The sequence below is a fragment of the Vipera berus genome (assembly GCF_964194415.1).
Source record: "Vipera berus genome assembly, chromosome: 6".
NCBI lineage: Eukaryota > Metazoa > Chordata > Lepidosauria > Squamata > Viperidae > Vipera > Vipera berus.
Genome location: NC_138208.1, coordinates 79,945,140 through 79,967,589, shown reverse-complemented (window position 1 = coordinate 79,967,589; position 22,450 = coordinate 79,945,140). Strand labels below are relative to the sequence as shown.

General features: G+C 42.2%; 1 protein-coding gene across 2 annotated transcripts in view; it reads left to right on the top strand.

Moving 5' to 3' along the window:
• Positions 1–493: 493 nt before the first annotated feature.
• Positions 494–22,450, top strand: part of LMO3 (LIM domain only 3) — a 104,328-nt gene continuing 82,371 nt past the window's right edge. The window contains exons 1-2 of one of the 2 annotated variants that reach the window (XM_081330247.1): positions 494–680; positions 20,300–20,513. In XM_081330247.1, the coding sequence (XP_081186373.1) occupies positions 20,308–20,513 (206 nt within the window). In that variant the 5' untranslated portion in view covers positions 494–680; positions 20,300–20,307. Of the gene's footprint in view, positions 681–956; positions 1,086–20,299; positions 20,514–22,450 lie in introns of those variants that run through there. The other variant, XM_081330246.1, reaches the window with a different exon arrangement.

Here is a 22,450-nt window from a genome sequence, read left to right as displayed (position 1 = left end):
CAAGCCGGAGCTCGCTACCGTGGGTGGGTGGGTGGGTGGGTGGGTCGGCCGGGGGGCGCAACGGAAGGGACCCGCTCGCTCCTTCTCTTCCTCCTTCGTCTCGGCCCGCAGCCGCTGCTTTCACAAAGGTCGCGGAGGCGTCGTCGGCCGCCACCGTCCCCGCGGCTCGCCTCTAGCGGGCGTGTGTGGTTGCAGCTGCTTTTTTTTTTTTGCTGACTTGAAGTCGCAGGCTGGTAAACGTTCACCCTGGGAAATTAGCCACAAAACTCAATCTGTCTCCCGGCTGCTTTGCACTTTCCGAGCTGCGGATCGGGGTGTGTGTGTGTGCGGGGGGTGTGTGTGGAGGATTGGAGGGAGAGGGAGGAGGGAGAAGGAGGCGTGCGTTTGTGTGTGTGTGTGTGTATGTGCGCGCGCGCGCGCGTGTATATGTCAGAAAGACGGGCGGCGGGGGAGGGCGAGAGAGAGTCGCGGTAAATAGCCTGAAACCGGCCACGAGACGCAGCCCCCATTCCGGCTTTTGGCAAACGACGTCGCCGTTCTCGCAGCCGCCGCCGCCTTCCGCCTAACAAGAGTGACCTTTTTCCCTCCGCTGTATTATGTCTGGCTGCTTAAGGGATTGCGTGCAGCAATTGATACAGCGCCTGACTTCCTCCAGCTCGGCTCCAAGCAAGCTGTTTTAGGTAAGCTGCTTGCTGCAAGCTCGGACCTGTGTGTGTGTGTTGGGGGGAGACGGGTGTAAAGTGTCCTATGGACATCACGCTTGCCCGGGACTAGCCAGGTTCCCACGCCGCGAGCCCGGTCTGGGAAGACACCTGTAGCTCCGCTGCGGGCAAGCAAAACTGACTTGGCGTCTGGTGGAGACCCATTCCTTATTTTAAACACGCGCAGCTTCCTTTCTCCCCCCCCCGCCGCTTTTTTTTTTCCTTCTTTTAACCTTCTGCAGGCTTTGTATTGACTCCTTCCTCCCGACCCCCTGCTTTAATTTTTTTCCCTTTTGCAAGGAGGAAAGAAAAAAAACCAAACCCTACAAGGCAGCTTGGGGGGCGGGGGGGGGGCTTGAATTCACCTTTGCAATCGGATTAGAGGTAAGTTGAAGTCCTCGCGGAGGGGGGGGGATGCGGAGAAGGAGTCAGGTTTTGTTTATGCCTGCCCTGGCGGCGGCGTCGCCCTCGCCGTCGTTCTGAGTCACAAATTCCGGGTCGCGCTCGTCCTCCCCCCCCCTTTTTTTGCACCCCCATCTTTTCTCTCCCTTCCTCTCGCTCGTTCTTGTTTTTCTTTCTGCGTTGGAACTTTAGGCTTCGGAAGCTGGGAAGGGAAAGGAAGGTGTGTGTGTGTGTGTGTGTGAGAGAGAGAGAGAGAGAGAGAGAGAAAGAGAGAGAGTGTGAGCGAGCGCGCGTGTCTGCCTTTAAATCATGCGTGCCTTTCATTATTTTTTATGATGACGAGGGAATTGCAGGAAAAAAAGAGAGGGCCGGCGAGCTCGGGGCTTGCAGGAGGGAAGAGCAGGCAAACTTAAACAATGAAAGCAGAGTAGCCTCGGCTCGCCCTTTCTCTCCGCCGCTTAAGCCCCGAGGCGTGCGCGCCCAAAACGCAATGGTGAGCAGCCCGGACTTCATTATTTCCTCCTCCTCCTCCTCGGAAAACCCACCGACTCTTTTGTCGTCGTCGTCGCTTTCCCCCAACCCTAACCCTCCATCCACCCCTATTTCAGAGCGTTGCATTTATAACCAGGCGTGTATCAATAAGAGGGGGGGGGGAAGTTTGCTTTTAACCCTTTATGCATTCTTTTTTTGAAGTGGGGAGTTTCACCTCTGCAGTACGAGGGTCTGGAATCGGGGCGGCATTTATAGAGAATTTGGGGTGAGGAGGGAAGCTGATTTGATTGAGAGCTGTTCCCCCTTCGACCCCACAAAAAAAAAATCAGTTCCGAGAAATCTCTTACGCAGTCCGCGAAGTGCTTGGGACGGCTTAATCAAATCCATAGTAGAGTGGGTTAAAATATATATATATATATATATATATATATATATATATATATATATATATATATATATATATATATATATATATATATATATATATATATATATATATATATATATATATATATATATATATTTTATAGGCTTTCTTTTTTAAAAAAATAATAATAAGGGGGGGGGTTGCCAGGGAAAATTCAGCGCGGCGTCAGCGAAACCAGGGGCTTCTGACGTTCCCCGGTCCAATAATCCCCTCTCTAGTCCATCGCAGACTAGTAAGCGGCTCCCGGTTGTGTGGGTTGCGTGTGTCCCTTTCCAACAACTCCTAACCTCCCTTCCTCCGCCCCCCCCCGTTTTCCAAAGCGGCCGCCACCACGTTTTTTTTTGGGGGGGGGAAAGGTCCTCCTTCTGTGCGACTCTCTTCCACTTGACCCAAACTCGGGAGAAGGACGGGCGGATCGAGAATCCGACCCTGGCCGCTTCTTGCTTTTTTTTTTTTTTGCACAATCTCCGGTACTCTTTCTGGGACTTCTGAACCCCTTCCATGCCGGGAAAGGAGAAAAGTTTTGGTAAGATAGCCCTGGTCCCCCCCCCCCTCTCTCTCTCTTTCTCTCTCTCTCTCTTTCTCTCTTTCTTTCTCTCTCTCTCTCTCCCACCCCCCAATTTGTTCCACTTTCTCTCTCTTTATTCCTGTCTTCCCCTCCCCCCCTTTTTTTCCTTCTCAACGGGCGTTGAGCGGCGTTTCAGTCTGGACACTTGGGGTGGGGGAAACGGGGGGTCGGACGGGCTCCACGATGCCCAAAGACCCCGAGGAGAGTCTTTGGGGAAGAAAAAAAAAGCCCGCGTTTGGAATTCTTCCCCAATTATTTATTTTCTTTTCTTGTTCTTTTCGCGAGTTGGCACATCGACCAAAGGTTACTACAGACACCCCTCGTTCTTGGTACCGCTGCCCCCCCCAGGCCCCCTTCCGAAGGGCGGCAAATATTAACCCCGAGGGTAACAAAGCCAGCCCAGAGCCATCCTTCCGCGGCTTTGACGGAGGCGGGGAGGAAGGGGGGGAAAAAAGAAATTAGCGCTGCCGGGTTTAGGTTGAACTACACACACAGTCACACACCGAAGGAGGGGAGGGGGACGTCCCTTTGTTGTTTTAAAAGTGTGTTTTCCCTCCGGGGTGGCTTTTCTCGCTCCCCCCCCTTTTTTTTTAAAAAAAAAAAGAGAAAGTGGGAGGGAGCCTCTTGCATTTATTTATTTATTTATTTATTTCATGTGAACCGCATCAAAATTGAGTTCACTCTTGCAAATCTCTGGTTGGCCTTTGCCAACCGCTAGTACTTTGCTGCCATGGTAACTGTAATTAAACTGATAAGAGTGGGAAAATGTCAGTATCTCTTGGAGTCTTACAGCTGCATTGGAAGGAGGGGGGGAGAGAGAAGAGAATAAAATTAGCTTCTTCCAGCCGGTTCTCTATGGTTGTCTCTCTTGTTTTGGAGGTGGGGGGGGGGAGAAATGGAATCGGCGGTGCATTTATTTAAGGTGCATTTATTTAAATAGCGTGGAGGGGGATGCTCTTTAAAAGGTCTCTTCTTGAGATCTTACTGGGTCTTTGAAAAAAAATAAATGTTTACATTAAAGAAACTTTGGGTGCAGGGAAGCTGTTGCGCAAGGAAAGGGGAAACTTTTAGGCTTCCAAAATTGTGCAAGGATAAGATGGTGGCACTTTCTACCTTTAGAAGTTACCAGATTTTTTTTAAAAAAAAAAAAAAAACACGACCACAGCAGCTGCGAAGTTGTATGCTTTGCCTTTTTGTCGCCTTCTTTCCCCTTTCATTAGTAACTTATTTTTCTCTCCTTTCCCTTCCCTAGGTAGTTCTTTTCTTCTTTAATTGAATTGAGTTAATTGAATCCCACCCAGATTTCTGGCATGTATTAAGGGGAAGTCAATGTGGAGGTGGGGGGGGGGTTAAACATGAGGAAGATGCCATTAATAATAATAAATACCCTAACCCTTTTTTTGGCAGAGGGAGCAATTAATGCAAAGTAGACGTAAAAGTCCCATATTCAGAAGTGGAAACGGATGACATTTTACTGGGTGCAAACAGGCTGGCAGTTACTTTATTTTGAGGGAGGGGGCTAAATAGCATTGAACATAATGGAGACAGTGGAGCATTGGGGAACCCACACAAGGCGATCCAATCCAGGCAATTAAAAACTCACCAGAGTTCTTAAAAATAAAATGGACCTTTCTTTTCCCCTCCCTCACCATGCTGCTCAAACTATTATTTGTCTCTCTTCTTAATTATGATTTTCTTTAACTGTCAAACAATGGCAAAGGCACAGGGGCCCTCTGGAGCCATAGGACATTTTCCACCGACAATTTGCACGCCAATCTTGATGACTCCTGAGGTGGTTGGGTTGTGGGGGGGGGAGGGAAATTTAAGAAGCTGTCTGTTGAGCAAAATGGCTTTACCTCAGAATAGGCCTCTCTTCTCTCCTACCGCCCCCAAGCTCCTTTGCTCTCCCTCCCTGAATAATTATCTGTAGAGAAGGGAACTCGGCAATTACTTTTTGTGTTTGCCAAGCACTGCTTCAACAACTTGATCATGGGGGGAGGGGAGGTTTTGGTTTTGGAAAAGGTCTTTATTTTTTCTGGCTGCAGTCTTCAATCTTGCAACTGAGGTGGGGGCCAGTCCCGCAACAATTAAGTGGGCCTTGCTTCTAACTCTTTATGTCTTTGGGGTTTGCTACAGGAACAAGCTTTGTAATCTAGTCCTGTATGTGCTTGGCCTGAAGTTAGCCACACTGGGGCCAGAGGGATAAGCTTCCAATTAATTGCAGCATTTTGCTTTTCCTTGATGAGCTGTTTAAACGTAAAAGGGAATTTCTGAAGGCTCGGCTGGTATGCCAATGCTGCAAACGATGTCTTTATCGCTGAATGAAATGAATAATTTTTCCCTGGTTATGCCAAATCAGATTATTTGAAAAGTGAAGGAAATAGCTATATACAGAGTTCAGATGACAATTTGTTTAGGACGTAAGGCCATTTTCCCTGATCCTATATCTCTAAAAAATTTACACACTATATAGACATCCTCCGCCCTAGCTAAAATTATGGCTCCTACTTAGTTAAACATCTGCTTAAATCAACCATTCCAATTACAGGGTTTGAAAGATCCTAGTATGTAGGAGTCTTAAGGAAGGGAGTTGAAGTCAATATGTTTACGCCTCACAGAATCAGCATCTAATCCAAATTTCCATATTTCTGGATGTCCTGAAGCTAACTCCCCATGTTTTCTGTCTTCTGGGATTGTTGCAGTGGAAGCATATCTACAAGGTGCCAGGATTGGGGAAGGCTAATATAAAATTACCTTTTAACAGAAAAGTGTTTACTGATATATCACGCCAAATGTAGATTTGGCTTTAACTTAGTTGGCTGGCTGGACGTAACCAATTGTGGCATCTTCAGTCAACAATTTTTAAAATGGTTGCCTATGTAGATTCTCAATCATCCAGGTCACGGTTGTCCCAAAAGTGCTTTTTCCAAAAGGCAACTGGACTTTCTTGTGGTTTTTTTTTTACCCTATGAAAACATTTCGCTTCTCATCCAAGAAGCTTCTTCAGGTCTACTTTCTGTTTAGTTTAAAAATGGTTGAGTATTATTCTGAAATGATTTACCGATTGTACAAGATTACCAGCTTTTGGTATAGCCAGTATTTGACCTGTTACATTTCCTACACTGCAAAGTCTGAAATGAAGAGTGCAGGATACAAGGAATGCTTTGTCAGTCCTATTAATCTGCAAAACTCCACCTTAAGCCAAGCAAACCTAAGGCTATTTCTCATTTCAAAACTTGGCCAGCTATTGAGCTGTGACAGCACTGGTGTCAAAGCCACAGTTTTGCTTATAAGGAAAAGATTCTTTAAGCGCAACCTTTGGGAAGACTTAAAACTCGCTAATTAAGATGGGCTCGTTGAGTTTTTGTTTTTGCTGGTTGACTTGTTTGTACAGAGACAAAATCCTAGAATTTTAAAGCTTTGAAGAGGCAGTTAAGCCATCCTTCCCTGTCCTATCCATAGTATAGGAATTCATATTAAAGCATCCTAAACCTATGACTGGCGAGCCTCCGTTTGAACACATCCAGCAAAGAGGTAGTCACCACCTCTGTGGGCAATTGGTTGCAGTCTTACACTATCTCCTGGGCAGTTTGCTCTTCCAACGTTCTTATAGAGTTTAGCATTATTTTATGTGCAAAAGAGCATGCAATTGCAGTGTATGGGTAGTCCTCTACTTACAACTGTTCATTTAGCGACTGTTCAAAGTTACAGTGGCACTGGAAAAAATGACTTACGACCAGCCCTGTCCTTAAAACCATTGCAGCATCCCCAGTAGTCACCTTATCGAAATTCAAGGGTTTGGCAACCAGCATGTATTTACAATGGGTGCAGAGTCCCAGGATCTTGTGATCACCATTTGGTGCCTTTCCAGCCAGCTTCCTATAAGCAAAGTCAGCGGAGAAAGCCAGGTTTGCTTAATGACTGCATGATTCACTTAACAAGTGCAATGATTTGCCTAACAGCCATGGCAAAAAAAAAGGTAAAACAAATGAACATGACTCATTGAACAACTGCCTTGCTAAGCAGTGGGAATTTTAGTCCCAGTTGTGGTCCTAGACAAGGACTGCTTTTGTGGGTCACAGATCTGAACTCCCAGCTCCTACAGTCCACCACCGCTGGCAGTGTTGGTTCATAAGAAAGCACAAGGTTGCTTATTCCTGGTTACAGGTAGTCCCTAACTTAGAACCGGTCGCTTAATGACTAGTCGAAGTTAAAACATATCTTCCCAGAGCTATTTATGACTCATTTTTCAAGCTATGACAGCTATATGTGTATACACACACACACACACACAAAGTCGCATGGTGGCATTTTAGGTGTTTGGCAACTAGCTCACCTTTATGGCCATTTGTGGTGTCTTGTTACCATGTGCTTGAAATTTATGACTTTTGAGGGGCTTTCTGGCATTTACTTCCAGTTTCATTGGGGAAAATGGATTCGCTTAATGAGTGATGTTCACTTAACAACCGTTGCAAAATCAAGTCTGGTCACATGATCCCTCGAATTACAACTGCAATGATTCACAACCATAATTCCAGGCTCAATTATGGTTGTAAATCAAGGACTCTCTCTTGCCTTCCAGGCAAGTTGAATTTTAGTTTTTATTATTTCTAAATAACAAAACCAAAGGAGTTCTGGGTGGCGTGGCAGATAAAATTTAAAAGAAGTAAAACGGGAAGCTAGACTTAATCCTTTTTTATTCTTTAATCTGCCATTTTTAATGGAAGACAGCCATGCTGTACTGTGGCCCTTGCTTCTCTCCATGATGACCTGATACCCATAATAAAGAATTGATCACTCCAGACTGAATATTTATTGGCTGATTTCCATTTTTCTTAGAACTTTTTCTTGTTTTGGACACCAATGGCATCACTGGAGGGGGCCCAGGATTCCTCTCTGCAGTGATTTCAAATGAGTACTCCCAAATCTGCCGCATTATTTTGAAAAGTTGATCAGGTGTTGATAAAACTTTGACTCTGTGTTCCTGGAAGTAGTTCTCATTCCATAACCTGCGTTACCGAACAACAAAGCTGTGGACTTGATAAGTCTGCTACCATCACTGTGGCTCAGCATGTGAAAATCCCTAGAAATAAAACTTAAAAAAAAATTCTAGTAGCTTCTCATAATAATGGGGGACTTGGTTTGAAGTAGACTTTCAGCTAAGTTCAGAGTGAAACCCAGTCTTAATAAGCTTCCATTACTAAGCTTTGCAAAACACCGTGTACATTTTTCCATCATGTTCTCAACAGGGTCCAAGTTGCCTCTCTAGCTTGATCTAGACTTGTCCGCAATTGTGTGTAGATACTACACTGTGAAGGGGTTGATGGATAAACGTAGGTTGCAGATGGTTGCAGATATTCCGATGCACGCACTTCCCAAATCTCAGTTATGTGTTGTGTAGAGATGTGTGTCCTGCATGCTGGTTGTCTGATCTGATTTCCTGTTGGGAGGCTGGCAGAAGGCAAGGCACATTCGCACAACAAAATGGAGCAGCTAGACGAGAGACTTGGGGACGAAGTACGGAGGTATAAACATAGTATAAATGCAGCACTGTTGCATATGTTTCCTGTCATACAGTGATGCAAAAGTCTAACCCTAACCTTACAAAAGAGTATCAGTAAAAGGCGGGTGGGGGGGGGCAGAGGCAGGCGACAGTATTATATCAACGCACACCCATCCATCTGAAAATGTCTTAGTCTCTTACGTGTGTGTATGTTTGTGTAAAAACAACTGGGCAGAGAGTAAGGACTAATTGTGGAAGGGTCTTCCCTTTCCCCTCCCTCCTGACCAGATTATAGTTAAATAGGGAAGACTTCCTTACCAATGTAGGTTTATGAGTGACCATGGGTAGCAATAGCACACTTGGGAAATGCCCTTGCTGGCATGGCCAAGTGGTGGACAATCTAGTTGAGCAGATCAATTCCAAAATGCTGGCCCAAATGCTTCCTTTCGCTCCTATTGGAGAGATATAGGTAATCCATGACTTACTACTATTTGTTTAGTGACTAATTCAAAATTGCAACAGCACTGCAAAAAAAGGCTAACAATAGCTCCTCACCCTTAAGAACCATCACAGCATCCCCCGCAGTTACATGATCAAAATTCAGGCCCTCGGCAATCCATCAATATGGCGTCTGCAATGTCCCGGGTCATGTGATCACAGCCTTCCCAGCTGGCATCCAGCAAGCAAAGTTAGGAATGGGAGGAGCCAGGTTCACTTAATAACCTCGGAAGTCATTTAATAAGTGCAATGATTCACTTAACAACCATAGCAGAAAAGTTTGTAAATTCGAACTTAAGCATGATTGGCTTAACGACTGACTTGCTTAGCAATGGGTATTCTGGTCCCAACTGTGATTGTCAAAAAATACCAGTACTGCACTTTCTAGGGCCAAAGGTAAGAGTGACTGATGAGGCTGATAGGAACAATGCAGTTTCTTGTATTTTGGATTAGTTTGGTATCGCAGGCATTCAAGAGTGATCAGGCTAGGAATCCAATATCAAAAGTAGGCCAATACTACTTTTATTGTAAACTTTTAGTAAAAATCATGCATGTCTGAACTGCGGAAGTGTTTTCTGAGATGTTTACTCAGGTTACGTTCCTGTCACAGACTCGGCCCTCTGCCTAGGCCAGGGGTAGGCAGCCTTGGCTCTTTTATGACTCGTGGACTTCAACTCCCAGAATTCCTGAGCAAGCCCCAGCCTTGGCTCTTTTATGACTCATGGACTTCAACTCCCAAAATTCCTGAGCCAGCAGCTGATTGCAAAAGCAGGAAAAACAGTAAGCCCTTGGAATTCTGTTGAATCAGTTAATTTGTGTGTAATTATATCCTTTTCCATTTTTTGTCCTGATACCACTCCTTTTCTTCCCCTGAACCTACCTAATGGCTTGTGTGCATTTGGAGCCTTAAAATGTCCTCAGGAAGTATGGAGGATGTGAGGAACGTCACTCTTTAGCATTGCTAGTTCTCTTCTAACTGGATAGCAGAGTCTTGAGGAGATCTTCTTGAAGTAAGTAGAAAAGTTCCAAGAATAGAATGGTAGGAACAATAAGGGTAGCGGTTATTAAGATAGTGTGGGTCAAACAAGTCAAAACAGCAGCCACAAGAATACAGTCAAAGTCCTACCTTTTTTTTTTACATGCGGTTGTAGCCACAATCTTGATGGTTTTTTACTCCCTAGCACACACTTCTAGGAACATCTTTGTACTTTGCTCTAAGGTCTTAATTCTTCCACGTATAATATAAATCTATTCTTAGAGTTCTCTTTGTAATTTTTCTATTCCGTTTTCTGTGGAGTATTCTTCCAAAATTGGTTTAAGAAATAAAAGTAGCCCCACCCCCCCTCCCTTTCCAAATAACCCTAACCTAAAATAGAATTTTAAGGGGCAGAGCTAGTTGGAATCGGCTTGCTTTTAATGTAGCCTGATTTTACATCTACTACTTCTGATTGGAAGACTGAATATAAGTTGGCTTTGTTTTGTTAATTGTGCATTTTTTAAAACAAAAGTGGCATATCTCCAAGGAAGCAATAGTTCACGATCTTGGCATCCTTCCTCAAAAAACTATTCTGAATACCAACCCATCTGATTTTATGTAAGAAAAGACAAGGTCTCTATCTTAAATGTCAGACAATTATTACACTGATATTTTCCACTAGTGTGAAGTCAGACCATAATGAATGCACAAACATGTGCCTGCTCCTGATTAGGCTACAATTCCCCAGGGATGAGTGGGCAGAGATGTTTAAAATTCAGGTGTCAAAGCTGGTTGCCACGAGTCAAACTGGATAGATTTCCCGTTTTAAGTTTCTTCTGCGTTCGGAGTTTAACCATTTTAAATACGTTCTGTTCTGTTGATCAAGATATTTGCACATTTTGCAGACTTGTTAGCAAAAATGAACTCAGGAAAGTCATTCCCTTGGTGCGCTCTGAGCTTGGTTGTTTTCTTGCAAATGTTTCATTACCCAAACTAGGTAATATCAAGTGCAGTATTGATGTTTATCTAGTTTGGGTAATGAAATGTCTGCAAGAAAACAACCAAGCTTAGAGAGCATCAAGGACTCCTCATTTCAACCCCAAACTACAATATTCTCCTTTATCCGTATAGTTATTCCCAGCATGGAGAGCGTCAGTTGTACCTTTCTTTTGAGTTGATATTAGAAACAAGAAGCCAGTCAGAAAAACAATCATGAATCAGGCAAGCTTAATATTGCACCATAAATACAGCTGAACATGCAGTGTTCAACTCCAGACTTTTAGAAGCGATTGAAATCTGAATGTACAGGAATGTTGTTGTTTGTTTGATTGTTTTTTTTAAAAAAAAACTGAAGATCTGAATTCTTCCCATAAGATTTTTGAATACATGTGCCATTTTGATCATTTCTTATGTGAAAAGCAAAAGAAAAGTGACAGAATTCATTCCCATGCTTGCTAAGCACAAGACAGAGTGACTAACACACACACACACACACACACACACATACCCCATCATCAAACAAGATGAAGCTTTAAGAAACACTCGGAAATGTTTTGGATTAAATTGGATGATATGATGATTTAGAGCAACTAACTTAGTTGATGCTTGAATTGTACATGTAAACACTCATCCCTGGGGAATTGTAGCCTAATCAGTTTCTTCCATAGGTAAGCCTTAAGTAGCCTTGACTCAGCAGTTGGCACCATCAAGGTGGCTTTCTGATCTTGGAAGCTAAGCATGGTCTGCCCTGGGAAATTACAAAAAATTATCCTGGAAGAAGGCACATTGGGTTGCCAGGATAACTGTATCGATGGGCCCACAAAGTCACACAGAATACTCCCGCCAACACTGAAAAGGCAAGCCATGAGTATATAAAACTAGAGCAAATGCCGCTCCCTTCTAGCACTGATGATGTTACCTAGTTTGGTAATGAAACGTCTGCGAGAAGACCACCAAACTCAGCACCAAGAATACCACAGTTCAAATCTGGGCTACAAATATTCTCTTTTATCGAAGTCACAAAGAATTAAGCTTGGGTCAAAGAAGACCGTACTTGACATTAGTTTTGCTCAACTTTATTTCATTAGATTTCTGTCTGCTTTTTATTTGTCTGGAATTCTGGTAGTTGTAATCCCAATTTATGTGGAATTTACTAAGTTAGGGAATACTGCTGTAGACATTCAGATCATGGACATTTTAAGATGAGTGGTTTCAACTGGATCTATTCATATGCTTGCTACCTGTTGCACTGTTACCTGAAATAGGAATGAATATGAAATGGCCTCTCTGTCTTCAGAAGACAGAGTGTTGTGCCTGCTGCTAATGATATAGTTAGTAATGCTGCTCTTATGCTTGTTTTCATTGCTTTAGTTGAATTTATGTTTTTATTCTCTGCGCTAGCTCTCTTGGGATTCTATGGTAGAATAAAGGTGGGGTATGAATGAACGTATGTTAATTTACAGGAATCAGATCTTGAACTGTTCATCTGCAGAACATCTTCCAATTATTATCCGGCAATTCTCTCTGCTGCTGATATGCCAACTTGATACAAAAGCTACAGCGCTTTGACCCTGCTGTTAAACTATTTGATCCAATCCTCTTCCTATCTACAATATGTGTGTGCTTATTTATAAACTTGCTGTGAAACATCTCTAGGACTTATAGTAGCAATTGTAACTGCAAATTATGTAGTAAACCAAGTTGCAACAGACCTTGAGCTCCTTTGCACTGAAAAGAATTTAATGAAATATACATAAAGCATTTACTAACAAAATTCCTGAAACAAACAAACACCCTCTTTAATAATAACTTCATTGTTGCATTTATATCTTTGGAAGCATTCTTTCCATAGTAAATGCCTAAGCACCAAAGACATACAGTATACATTTGCAATATATTGTTTGCTGCTGGGACAGCACAAAACTCTTCCAGAATAATTCAGTTTTTAATCTTGATACCATTGTTACAACTCGCTCATAGTATTGGCTCTGCTTTCTGCACCTTAACCCTTAATGTTTTAGTTGCTACAATTAGGAATGGGAGAACAATAAACTGAGTGCATGTAATTTCATATTCTTGCACTGTATATAAGAATGAAAACTCAATTTCAAAATTTATACTTACCTAGTTTTGTATGATGCACTTAGGTGTACACACATATTCATGGTGATAATGGACAAAAATAGTTTTGCAGGTAAAAGTTGCTTGCAAAACCAGTTTACTGTGCTAGTTTGAAGAAATATCCTGTCTCCCAAATACAGTTTTTAGTACAAATGTTTAAGAGACAAAAGTTATAAAGAAACCCCTGCTAGATCTGCAAACCGCAAAAATAAAAAAAAATCTAGATTCTTCAGTCCTGCTGCTACAATTTCAGCCTGACTCTTATTTGTAAACAATTGGGGGAAAGGTGCATTGCTTGACTTCAGCAGTGAGCGGGACGGCATTCATTTTCTATAAATCTTGTAATTGAAATGTGTTCCTCCCCCTTTACTTTGACAGGTGCCAGTCTGACCTTTGGCAAACCTCATGTATTTTTCCAAGCCCCTCTCCTGAAGAACAGAGAGAGTGAATCTGGCTGACACTAGAATCAAGATATAAAACCCTTTTGCCTGTGAATAAATATGGCCCAATCTTGCAAGCTTTCCTTTTATAATAATTCAAAACCAACCATGCTCACATAAATTAAATATGGATTTGCATATTTTCCCAGGAATACTTGCCATAGAATTTTATTCCTAGAAAACCTGGAACATAACCGATACGTTTTGCAGCAACATCAATGATGTATTAAAAATAATAAAAGTGGGTTTAAGAAAAACCTACTTTATTTTCTGCTAAATTAATAATATCTGCATTCTCAGATGAAGGAAGCTGTGTACATAAATGGCACTTGCTCATATCCTCTTTTTGCTTCTCTCTCCCTCTATTGCTGATACTTAAAATATTTATTTTATTGATTTATTAAATTTATTGATTCATTAAATTTATATAGCTTCCCATCTCACTCACACGTGTGATTCTGAGCAGGGTACATAGTCAAAGCACCAAGCCAAACAATCAACATCATTAAAACAGGAACATTAAAATACAGTTAAAATCAGTTGAAAACTGTAACAACAACTACAACTGGGTTAGTTCATTCTGAGCTTACACACAATGCAACCATTTAATGGGGTCCACACTTCCATGGGATCCTCAGGCCAAGTTTTAAGGGTCTTTCAGAAGGGCTGGTGCCAAACCCAATTTGGGGAGAAAAATATTCCAGAAAGCAAGTCCACACCCAAAAAAGATCTTTCCTTTTGTTGTCCTGTCAATCAAAGCTTCTTGGCCACATGCAAAATACAATCTTTTGGAATAAGGACCGACTTTTTGTAAAAAAAAATATTTTTAGTCTGGTAGCACTAGAATGTATATAATTTCAAATCTCATGCATCATATAGAAAAGATGTGACATAATGCTGCATTCTCATTTAAGCGTTGTGACATTCACACAACTTGGTAAATTGTTTCTACCGTGGTAATGGATGTGTAGTTTTGCCTCATAACAATATGGAACTACTTTCAACCCTCATCTAACCATGATTTACATCTGTGGATAGGTTTGTTGCATACATGAACAGCTGCCCTAAAGCTTTTTGCTGTCTGATTATTATTTCATGTAATCCTGATGAGTAGCAGCCAAATAAATTTCACCACTTGCTTTTTTTAAAATAAAAAATAAAAATCTGGGGATGCCACAATTCTGTCTCATGGAGGTTTGCAGAACTGGGATTCAAGCCATGTGTCAGGTTAAGCCGTTGTTTACTTAGTTGCGGTTTATTGAATTAATCACAATGGATGAATCCATATCATGAGCTAAGCCATCAACTGTGACAGAGCTTGCCCTAAACTTTAAGTCAAAACCAGATAAACCACATTATTAGTATAATTGGTGAGTTAAGTCAATATGTCTCCATGAGGCTTGTATATTCAATAAAAACCGTCTTTGATTATTTCAAAGCAAGAGCAATTGCTTGTACTTCCTTTCTTCATCTCCAGCGAAATATTCCTTTGATATAAGGAATAGAGCTGGCCCTTCTTTGGTTTATGGAGGACTTGAGGGAGATGAAAAAGGAGAAGAAACTTCTAGAATGTCACTGGCGCTCAACAAGAAACAAATTCAATCGAAATATATTAGAGTTGATGTTAAGGCCCTCTTTGTGACAGTAAGGATGGGGAAGCACCAGTACTTCTCCGTGCTTGTTGTATCCACAGGTTGCCACCCCGCAGCCCTGTTTTGGGTGACACAGACCCTCCTCGATAAGCGGGACTCAGGGTACTACTTATAGGGCCAGGTAGAGGAATTTGCATTGCATCTGCTGGATAAAGTTGCTGGGATTTATTCTCAGTTGGACACTGGCATTGTCACACGTCCAGAGGAGGTATTTGGTTGTCTGGGAACAGTTTGAGCCTGTTGGACCTAAGGAAGTGAACAGAAGCCTCAGGACTATGGATTTACTGCTCTTCAGATCCATGACCCTCCTGGCTTATGCAGGGGTGTCAAACTCAATTTCATTGAGGGCTGCATCAGCATTGCAGTTGCCCTAAGGGGGCCGGGTGGGTATGGCCAGGGTGGGCATGGCCTACTGGGTGGGTGTGGCTAGAATGCGTATGGCCTACTGGGTGGGTGTGGCCAGCTCTACATCGTTCGCATCAAGGGTGCCTATGGGGGCCTGGGCAGGAATGGGACAGATCTGGGGGTCTCTGGCAGAAGGAGGGTCTCTGAGCCAGGGCCAAGGCAGTGGGGGCCGTTCCCTCACTGTTTCCAGGATGGCTTCGTGGGCCACATGAAACCACTTTGCGGGCCGGATCCGGTCCCCGGGCCTTGTGTTTGACATGTCTGGGCTTATGGAACCAGCCCAGGGCGTGCTGTGTTAATGGGTACTAGCAGTGGTTAATTCTTCTCTGAGGGGGTTGTTCCTTTACTTCTTAAAGAGGACTTGAGTTGCCCCCTGAAGAAGCCATTGCTGAATCCTGCCGTACTGGATAATTTTCATCCAGCTTCTCACCTCCCTTTCTTGGTGAAGGTGGCAGAGGAAGTGTTTGCGCGGCAGGTTCAGAGGTTCATGGAAGAAGTGGATTACTAGATCTTTTTTAGTCAATGTCTTTTCTGTCAGGTACCGACAGAAACACAGAAACGACATTGGTTGCCTGACCTCTGGTGTGGTGGCATGGGGGAGTAGAGTACTCATCCTTGCCCTACGTGACCTCTTGGTATCAGCCTTTGATACCATCAATCCTAGTGTTCCTCTGAACTGTCTCAGAGAAAAGGGAGGGTGGCACAGTGTTGCATTGGTTCACTTTCTTGCTTAGGGATCAATTCCAGCCATTGTTGATTGGAGTGGGTAGAGGTCCCTCCCTCAGAACCTACAATGGGATGTCCCAATTTGGTGCTTTCTTCTGTCCTTTTTAATATCTACAGGAAGCTGCTGGATTTATAGAATAGAATAGAATAGAATAGAATAGAATAGAATAGAATAGAATAGAATAGAATAGAATAGAATAGAATAGAGCTGGAAGGGACCTTGGAGGTCTTCTAGTCCAGCCCCCTGTTCAAGCAGGAGAACCTATACCATTTCAGACATGTGACTATCCAGTCTCTTCTTAAAAACCTCCAGTGATGGAGCGCCAACCATTTCTGAAGGCAAGCTGTTCCACTGATTAATTGTCCTCACTGTTAGGAAGTTTCTCCTTAATTCCAGGTTGCTTCTCTGGTGAGTTCATCCATCACCATGCAGATGATACTTAATTATATACCTCCATCCCTGGCAATTTTAAGAGATGCTGTGAATGTCGTATCCTGTCGTCTGAGGGTTATAATCTCTGGATGGGAAATAGTAGGCTCCAGAAATGGAAAGACTGAGCCACTTTGCATTGTGGAGCCTTCTGGCTGCAAGACTTTGTCCTCTTTGGTGCTGGATGGGGTTGCAGTACCTCAGGCTTGATGCATAATCTGAAAGTCCTCCTAAAGTCATGATTCCAGCTTGATGAGCAAGTGGCAGCCATGGCTAAGAGGATGTTTGCTCAGCTTTTCTTTTGCACCAGTTGTGCCCATTCCTGGGTTGGCAAGCCTTACTCATAGTCACTGATGCCCTGATGACCTCCAGATTGAACAACTGAGATGCACTCCCTATGGAGCTCCCCTTGAAGAGTATTCAGAAGCTTCAGCTAATATGAAAAGCAGTGGTACAGGTAGTTATACTACGTGCACTCCAAGTATATGTTATACCTCTGTTCCATGAGTTGCATCGGTTGCTAGTTTGCTTCTGGGTCCAATTCAGGGTGCTGGTTTTAACCTTTAAAGCCCTTCACGGCAAGGGATTGGTTATCTGAGGAACCACCTGTCCCCAATTACATCAGTCTTTTCTATTAGATCTGGCAGAGAAAGTGTCCTTGAGGTCTGCTAGGGACTTATATTTGGTGGGCCTAAGGAGATCTTATGGAATATTCTCCCCCCCCCTCCCCCCCAAAAAAATTTGATTGATATCCCTAAATTTTCTTAAGACTTGGCTATGTCTTCAGGCCTGGGGCTCCCGAGCAACCAGAAACTTGCTCAGATGGCTCCACTGATGAGTGTGCCATTTTATTTTTCTCGGTGTTTGTATGTCTAATTGTTATGATATTTCTTAATATGGGTTTTATATTTTTGCTTTTGTTGTTTTGATCAGAATTATTGTTCGTCATGCAGAATTGCCTCCAGTGAGATGGGCAGCTATATAAATTTGATTAATAAAAAAAATAAAATCTGTTTCATGTTTACATGCTCGTTGCTGATTTTGTTTAAATTATGTGTGTCCCAAGTGTGCCCGATTCAACCTAAGGAAAACAACAAATCCTAGTTAGAGCAAATTACTTATAGCTTCTAGTTGGCTAATAACCAAATATACATCTGTATTCCTAAAATTGGGTTGGATAAAATTGGAGAAATATCTGTGGAGATTCTCAGTCATCCAGGTCATAGTCACCTCAAAGGTGTTTTTTCAAAAGGCAGCTGGAATGTGTTTTCCTTGAGGAAGAAGAATTTTCGCTTCTCATCCAAGAAGCTTTATCAGTTCTGGCAGGATGGAAGGATTAGTTCTGACAACAGAAAAAACAGTCCAGTTGCAGTTTGAAAAAGCACCTTTGAGATAAAATGGCAGAGGTTTTCAGTGTCCAATGGGAGACCAACATATTGGATGTCAAGTGTTCGTGGTGAACTGCTTTAAACATTTAGCTCACATGCGTAGTGGAGATAATATATGACTCTCTTATTTTATCTGTTGCATCTATTTTTCCCTTTTCTCTGGGAGTTTGAGGTAAAATGCTTTCATTTTATCCTTGTGACCACAATCCCACGAGGTAGAGTGCGCTGAAGGATAGTGTTCCCCTGGCCTAAAGCAATCCCCTAAAGCAGGGGTAGGCAACCCTGGCTCTTTTATGACTGGTGGACTTCAACTCCCAGAATTCCTGAGCCAGCCATGCTGGCTCAGGAATTCTGGGAGTTGAAGTCCACCAGTCATAAAAGAGCCAAGGCTGCCTACCCCTGCCCTAAAGTGAAAGAGGAAATGAAATTAAACTGTGGAGTCATCTTTCTGTTTTGTGTTTCTAATTTCAGTATGGTGATATTTATTCAGGTACTTCTCGAATTAAGAACCATTCATTTAGTGACTGTTTGAAGTTAAAAGTGGTGCTGAAAAAAAGATTGTTGCAGCACCCCACCCGTGGTCATGTGATTAAAATTCAGGCGCTTGGCAACTGGCATGTGTTTGTGACGGTTGCACTGTCCCAGGGTCACCTTCCCAGACATCTTCCCATAAGCAAAGTCAATGAGGGAAGTTATAGTTGCCTAATGACCGATCGGTTCATTTAACAACTACAGTGATTCACTTAACAACTGTGGCAAAAGTCATAAAATGAGGCAAAACTCATTTAATAACTGCCTTGCTTAGCAAAGGAAACTTTGGGTTTGTAGGTCAAGGACTACTTATATAATATAATTAAAGGTTATTGACATTCTGTTATTTAGATGTATTGAAAATAGAGAAGAGGGGAAAAAACTTTTATCAATTATAATTTAGGATAATATTAAAAACATGAAAATTATTTGGCTTTTTCGTTCGGAGTTGAATATAACATTGGGGGGGAAAAACACTGACTCCTATCAAAGTGTTTGTTGAACAATAGAGGTTTTGGTCTTCAGCTAATTATTTAATATTAAAATATTTTAAAATATTACAATAATATGAAAACTATTATATAGAGAGAGATAATGTAAATCAGGCATGTCAAACTCGTGACGTCACAGGACCTTTTCCCCCATCGCTAGCAATGGGGTGGGCGTTGTTTCGGCATGACGCATCCGGCCCACCGGCCGCCAGTTTGACATGCCTGATGTAAATAAAAGGAAAAAATAGATGAATGGAACAAAGTTAACAGAAAAACTAAAATACCAAAAGTAGAAAAAGAGAAAAATGGAAATGGAAAAAGTAAGGGTTCTCACTTCACTCTTTTTTGTACATCTATTCATTTGCAATATTTATAGACATTTGGGTCCTCTTAGAAATCAAACTGTATGTGGTTATATCTGTCCAGCTGCGTGATGTGTTACATGTATGATCTTGACTGTCATATTGACTTGCGCAAATATTTTAATGTTCATCTAATTTAAATAAAATTTACTCTCATGGAAAAGTAAAATCGGAGAGTACAGTATCGTTTAGGGTTGCTATTAAAATTTGCTTAGATGAACTTTAGCTACAAGACCAAACAGGAACATATAAAAAACTATGCATGGTATAGTGGATAGAGAAGAGTCTTTTATCCTGTAGTAGGAGAATGGCAGGGTCACCCAGTGAAAATTTATGGATAATACCTTCAGGAAGGACAATAGGAAGCTTTTTATCATAGAACACAAAATTAACTGGGGAGATTTATTGACACAAGAGATGGCAGTGGTCATCAACTTGGATGACACTAAACCAGGATTAGACAAATCCATGTTTATGAAGGAAGATGTGTCACAACTGAAATATGGAACTTTGCTACAGGTAGTCCTTATGACCTTATGACCACAATTGAGCCCCCATGTTTTTGGTGCTAAGCAAGTCAGCGGTTAAGTGAGTTTTGCCCCATTTTATGACTTTTCCTGCCACGGTTGTTAAGTGAACCATTGGAAGTTGTTAAATTAGTAACATGGATGCTAAGTGAATCTGGCTTCCCCGTTGACTTTGCTTGTCAGAAGCAAAAAGGGGATCACATGACCCAGAGACACTGCAACTGTCATAAATATGAATCAGTTGCCAAGTGTCTAAATTTTGATCATGTGACCATGCAACGGTCATAAGTGTGAAAAACTGTCATTAAGTCACTTTTTTCACTGCCGTTGCAGCTTCAAGTGGTCATTAAATGAATAGTTGTAAATTGAGGACTACGTATGATTAGGAAATGCTAGGAAACAACAGTGGGAAGGAGATTGTTGTTCTCGGGTGGACTTCTCTATGGCCACCCTGGAAGGAGAGGGTGCTAGATCTGTCTTTGGTCTAAGAATCTTAAGCTCTTCTGCCACTGAAGATGATTAGCAATAAAATGGGAAGAGAAGTACTCGGGAGAAACGTTGAGGAACATCAAAGGAAGACCATGAGAATTCCTCTGTAGGGCATGGATCCATGCTGAATATCCCAAATAAATTCTTCTTTCTTCATTCTTCTGTTTTTAGGTATACAAATGCTCTCTGTCCAGCCAGACACCAAACCGAAAGGTTGTGCTGGCTGCAACCGTAAGATCAAGGACAGGTATCTCCTCAAGGCCCTGGACAAATACTGGCATGAGGACTGCCTGAAGTGTGCCTGCTGTGACTGCCGTTTGGGGGAAGTGGGCTCTACTTTGTACACCAAAGCCAACCTTATCCTGTGCCGCCGAGATTACCTAAGGTAGGACCAACATTCTTTAGCGCACCCACTGCTTTTCATCCCTGTTTGATACCCTTCCCTTGCACTGCAAGGGCGTGTAGCCCAAATGAAGCAGGCCATTTTTGACTGTTGCTACGGATACCTTGCCACATGGATGCACCAGGGCAAGCATACAAATGTGGCTTCAAGCAGGGCCACAGCGCATAGTCTATAAACTGATTTGAGTCCATGCCTTCATACATATATTCCACTCAATGGGTGACTTTTCAGACATGCTAGAGAACCTTTGTGCTGATATGAGTCTGTTTTGCCATGTCTTCATTAACACCAGTTGTGGTAAACTATGTTCGTAGGCAACTTTATTCAGCATGGTTGCTTAAACCTCTGTCAAATTCCTCTTTTTTCCTTGCCTCTAGACCAGGGGTAGGCAACCTTGGCTCTTTTATAATTCGTGGACTTCAACTCCCAGAATTCCTGAGCTGGCTCAGGAATTCTGGGAGTTGAAGTCCACGAATTATAAAAGAGCCAAGGTTGCCTACCCCTGCTCTAGACCAATAGTTACTACATGATAAAACTATTCCCAGTGCAGACCAAGGGTGCAGGTGATGGGAAGGTTGATAGGTAAAATAGTCAGAAAAAAAATTCCTTTCCTAATTTGCTACAGATCTGTCCTTTGGAGTACACTGCTATCAATATATTCTTGATTCAGTAAATTAAAAATAATATTTCTTGGACTCCCACCCCTTTTCTGCAGTGAACATTACTAGAATTTGGGCTATTAAGAGTTCCAGGCAGGACTTGACCTGCTTATTTTATTTTCCTAAATAACTCAAGTGTAGCTATCACCTTTGTTTTAATTGTATAAACACAAGATCGTTTCCTTTGCAGTGGTTGACAGCCAGCATTTCAAATATCAAGGAGAACTGGCAAGCCAAAAAAAAATACATAGGGCAGGATACATGCTTATTTTCTGAATCTGATGATTATAAGAGTCTTTTCAGTGCTGTGAGGATTCATGGATGAACTGTTTTGCCTTCACCAGAAGACAAAACAATGAAAAAATCTCTGAAGCAAGGATTATGACAATTATTGCTAGTAGAGACTTTGCCATTTATCTTTAGAATTTGTCCACACCTTGTTGTAGGAGAACACGCTCAAAGACAAGAAAAAGATCCTTAATTTCAGCAATAATTTGAGATGTGGTATCCCTTCCTCTTTGCACATTTTCAAGTTCCAAATGAGGAACAGTTCTTCATTCTTTTCTGTAAGACTCGTGCAACATTTTATACAGGGATGCATAAGTACGTGAGGTTGTATGCAAACATTTCAGATATCGCTGGCTATTACCCAGCCGATCCTACTGACTGCTGACAGTTAACATCAAAATTATTTTATGCGTCAGTCAGAGATGCTAACACATAATCAGCATGTTTGCTCTCAACATTCAGATGAGAATATTTAAGGGAAACATCAGACCTGTTTCAAGAGAACATAGTAAAGGAAGTGAATTTGGTTGACATAATGCTTCGCAGAGAGCTGCCATGGTGGTGGACACAGAAATTCTGCTTTTTTTTTTAAAGCAGATTCATGGTGGAGGGAGGGGGAGATGCATATGGGAAGAGTTCTGATATCTTTCCATAGAACTGAATGGAAAAATGAGAAACCGAAAAGCTGCCAATTTCTAGAAAGAATGTCCTGCATTTTTCTTACTTCCGTCAGCCACACAAATACATAGATACCCTGTGGGCACCTTGTATTGAATAAATATCAGCATACCGTATTCCATTCATGAGAGTTTCTCCCAATTTCCCCTGTGGAAGACGTTTCAAGGCAAGTTTCTTTTGTCCAGAACTTTGGTAAAAAGTTTCAAAAGGTCACTTCCTAATTCAGGGGTGTCAAACTCAATTTCATTGAGGGCCGCATCAGCATTGCGGTTGCTCTCAAGGGGCCGGGTGGGT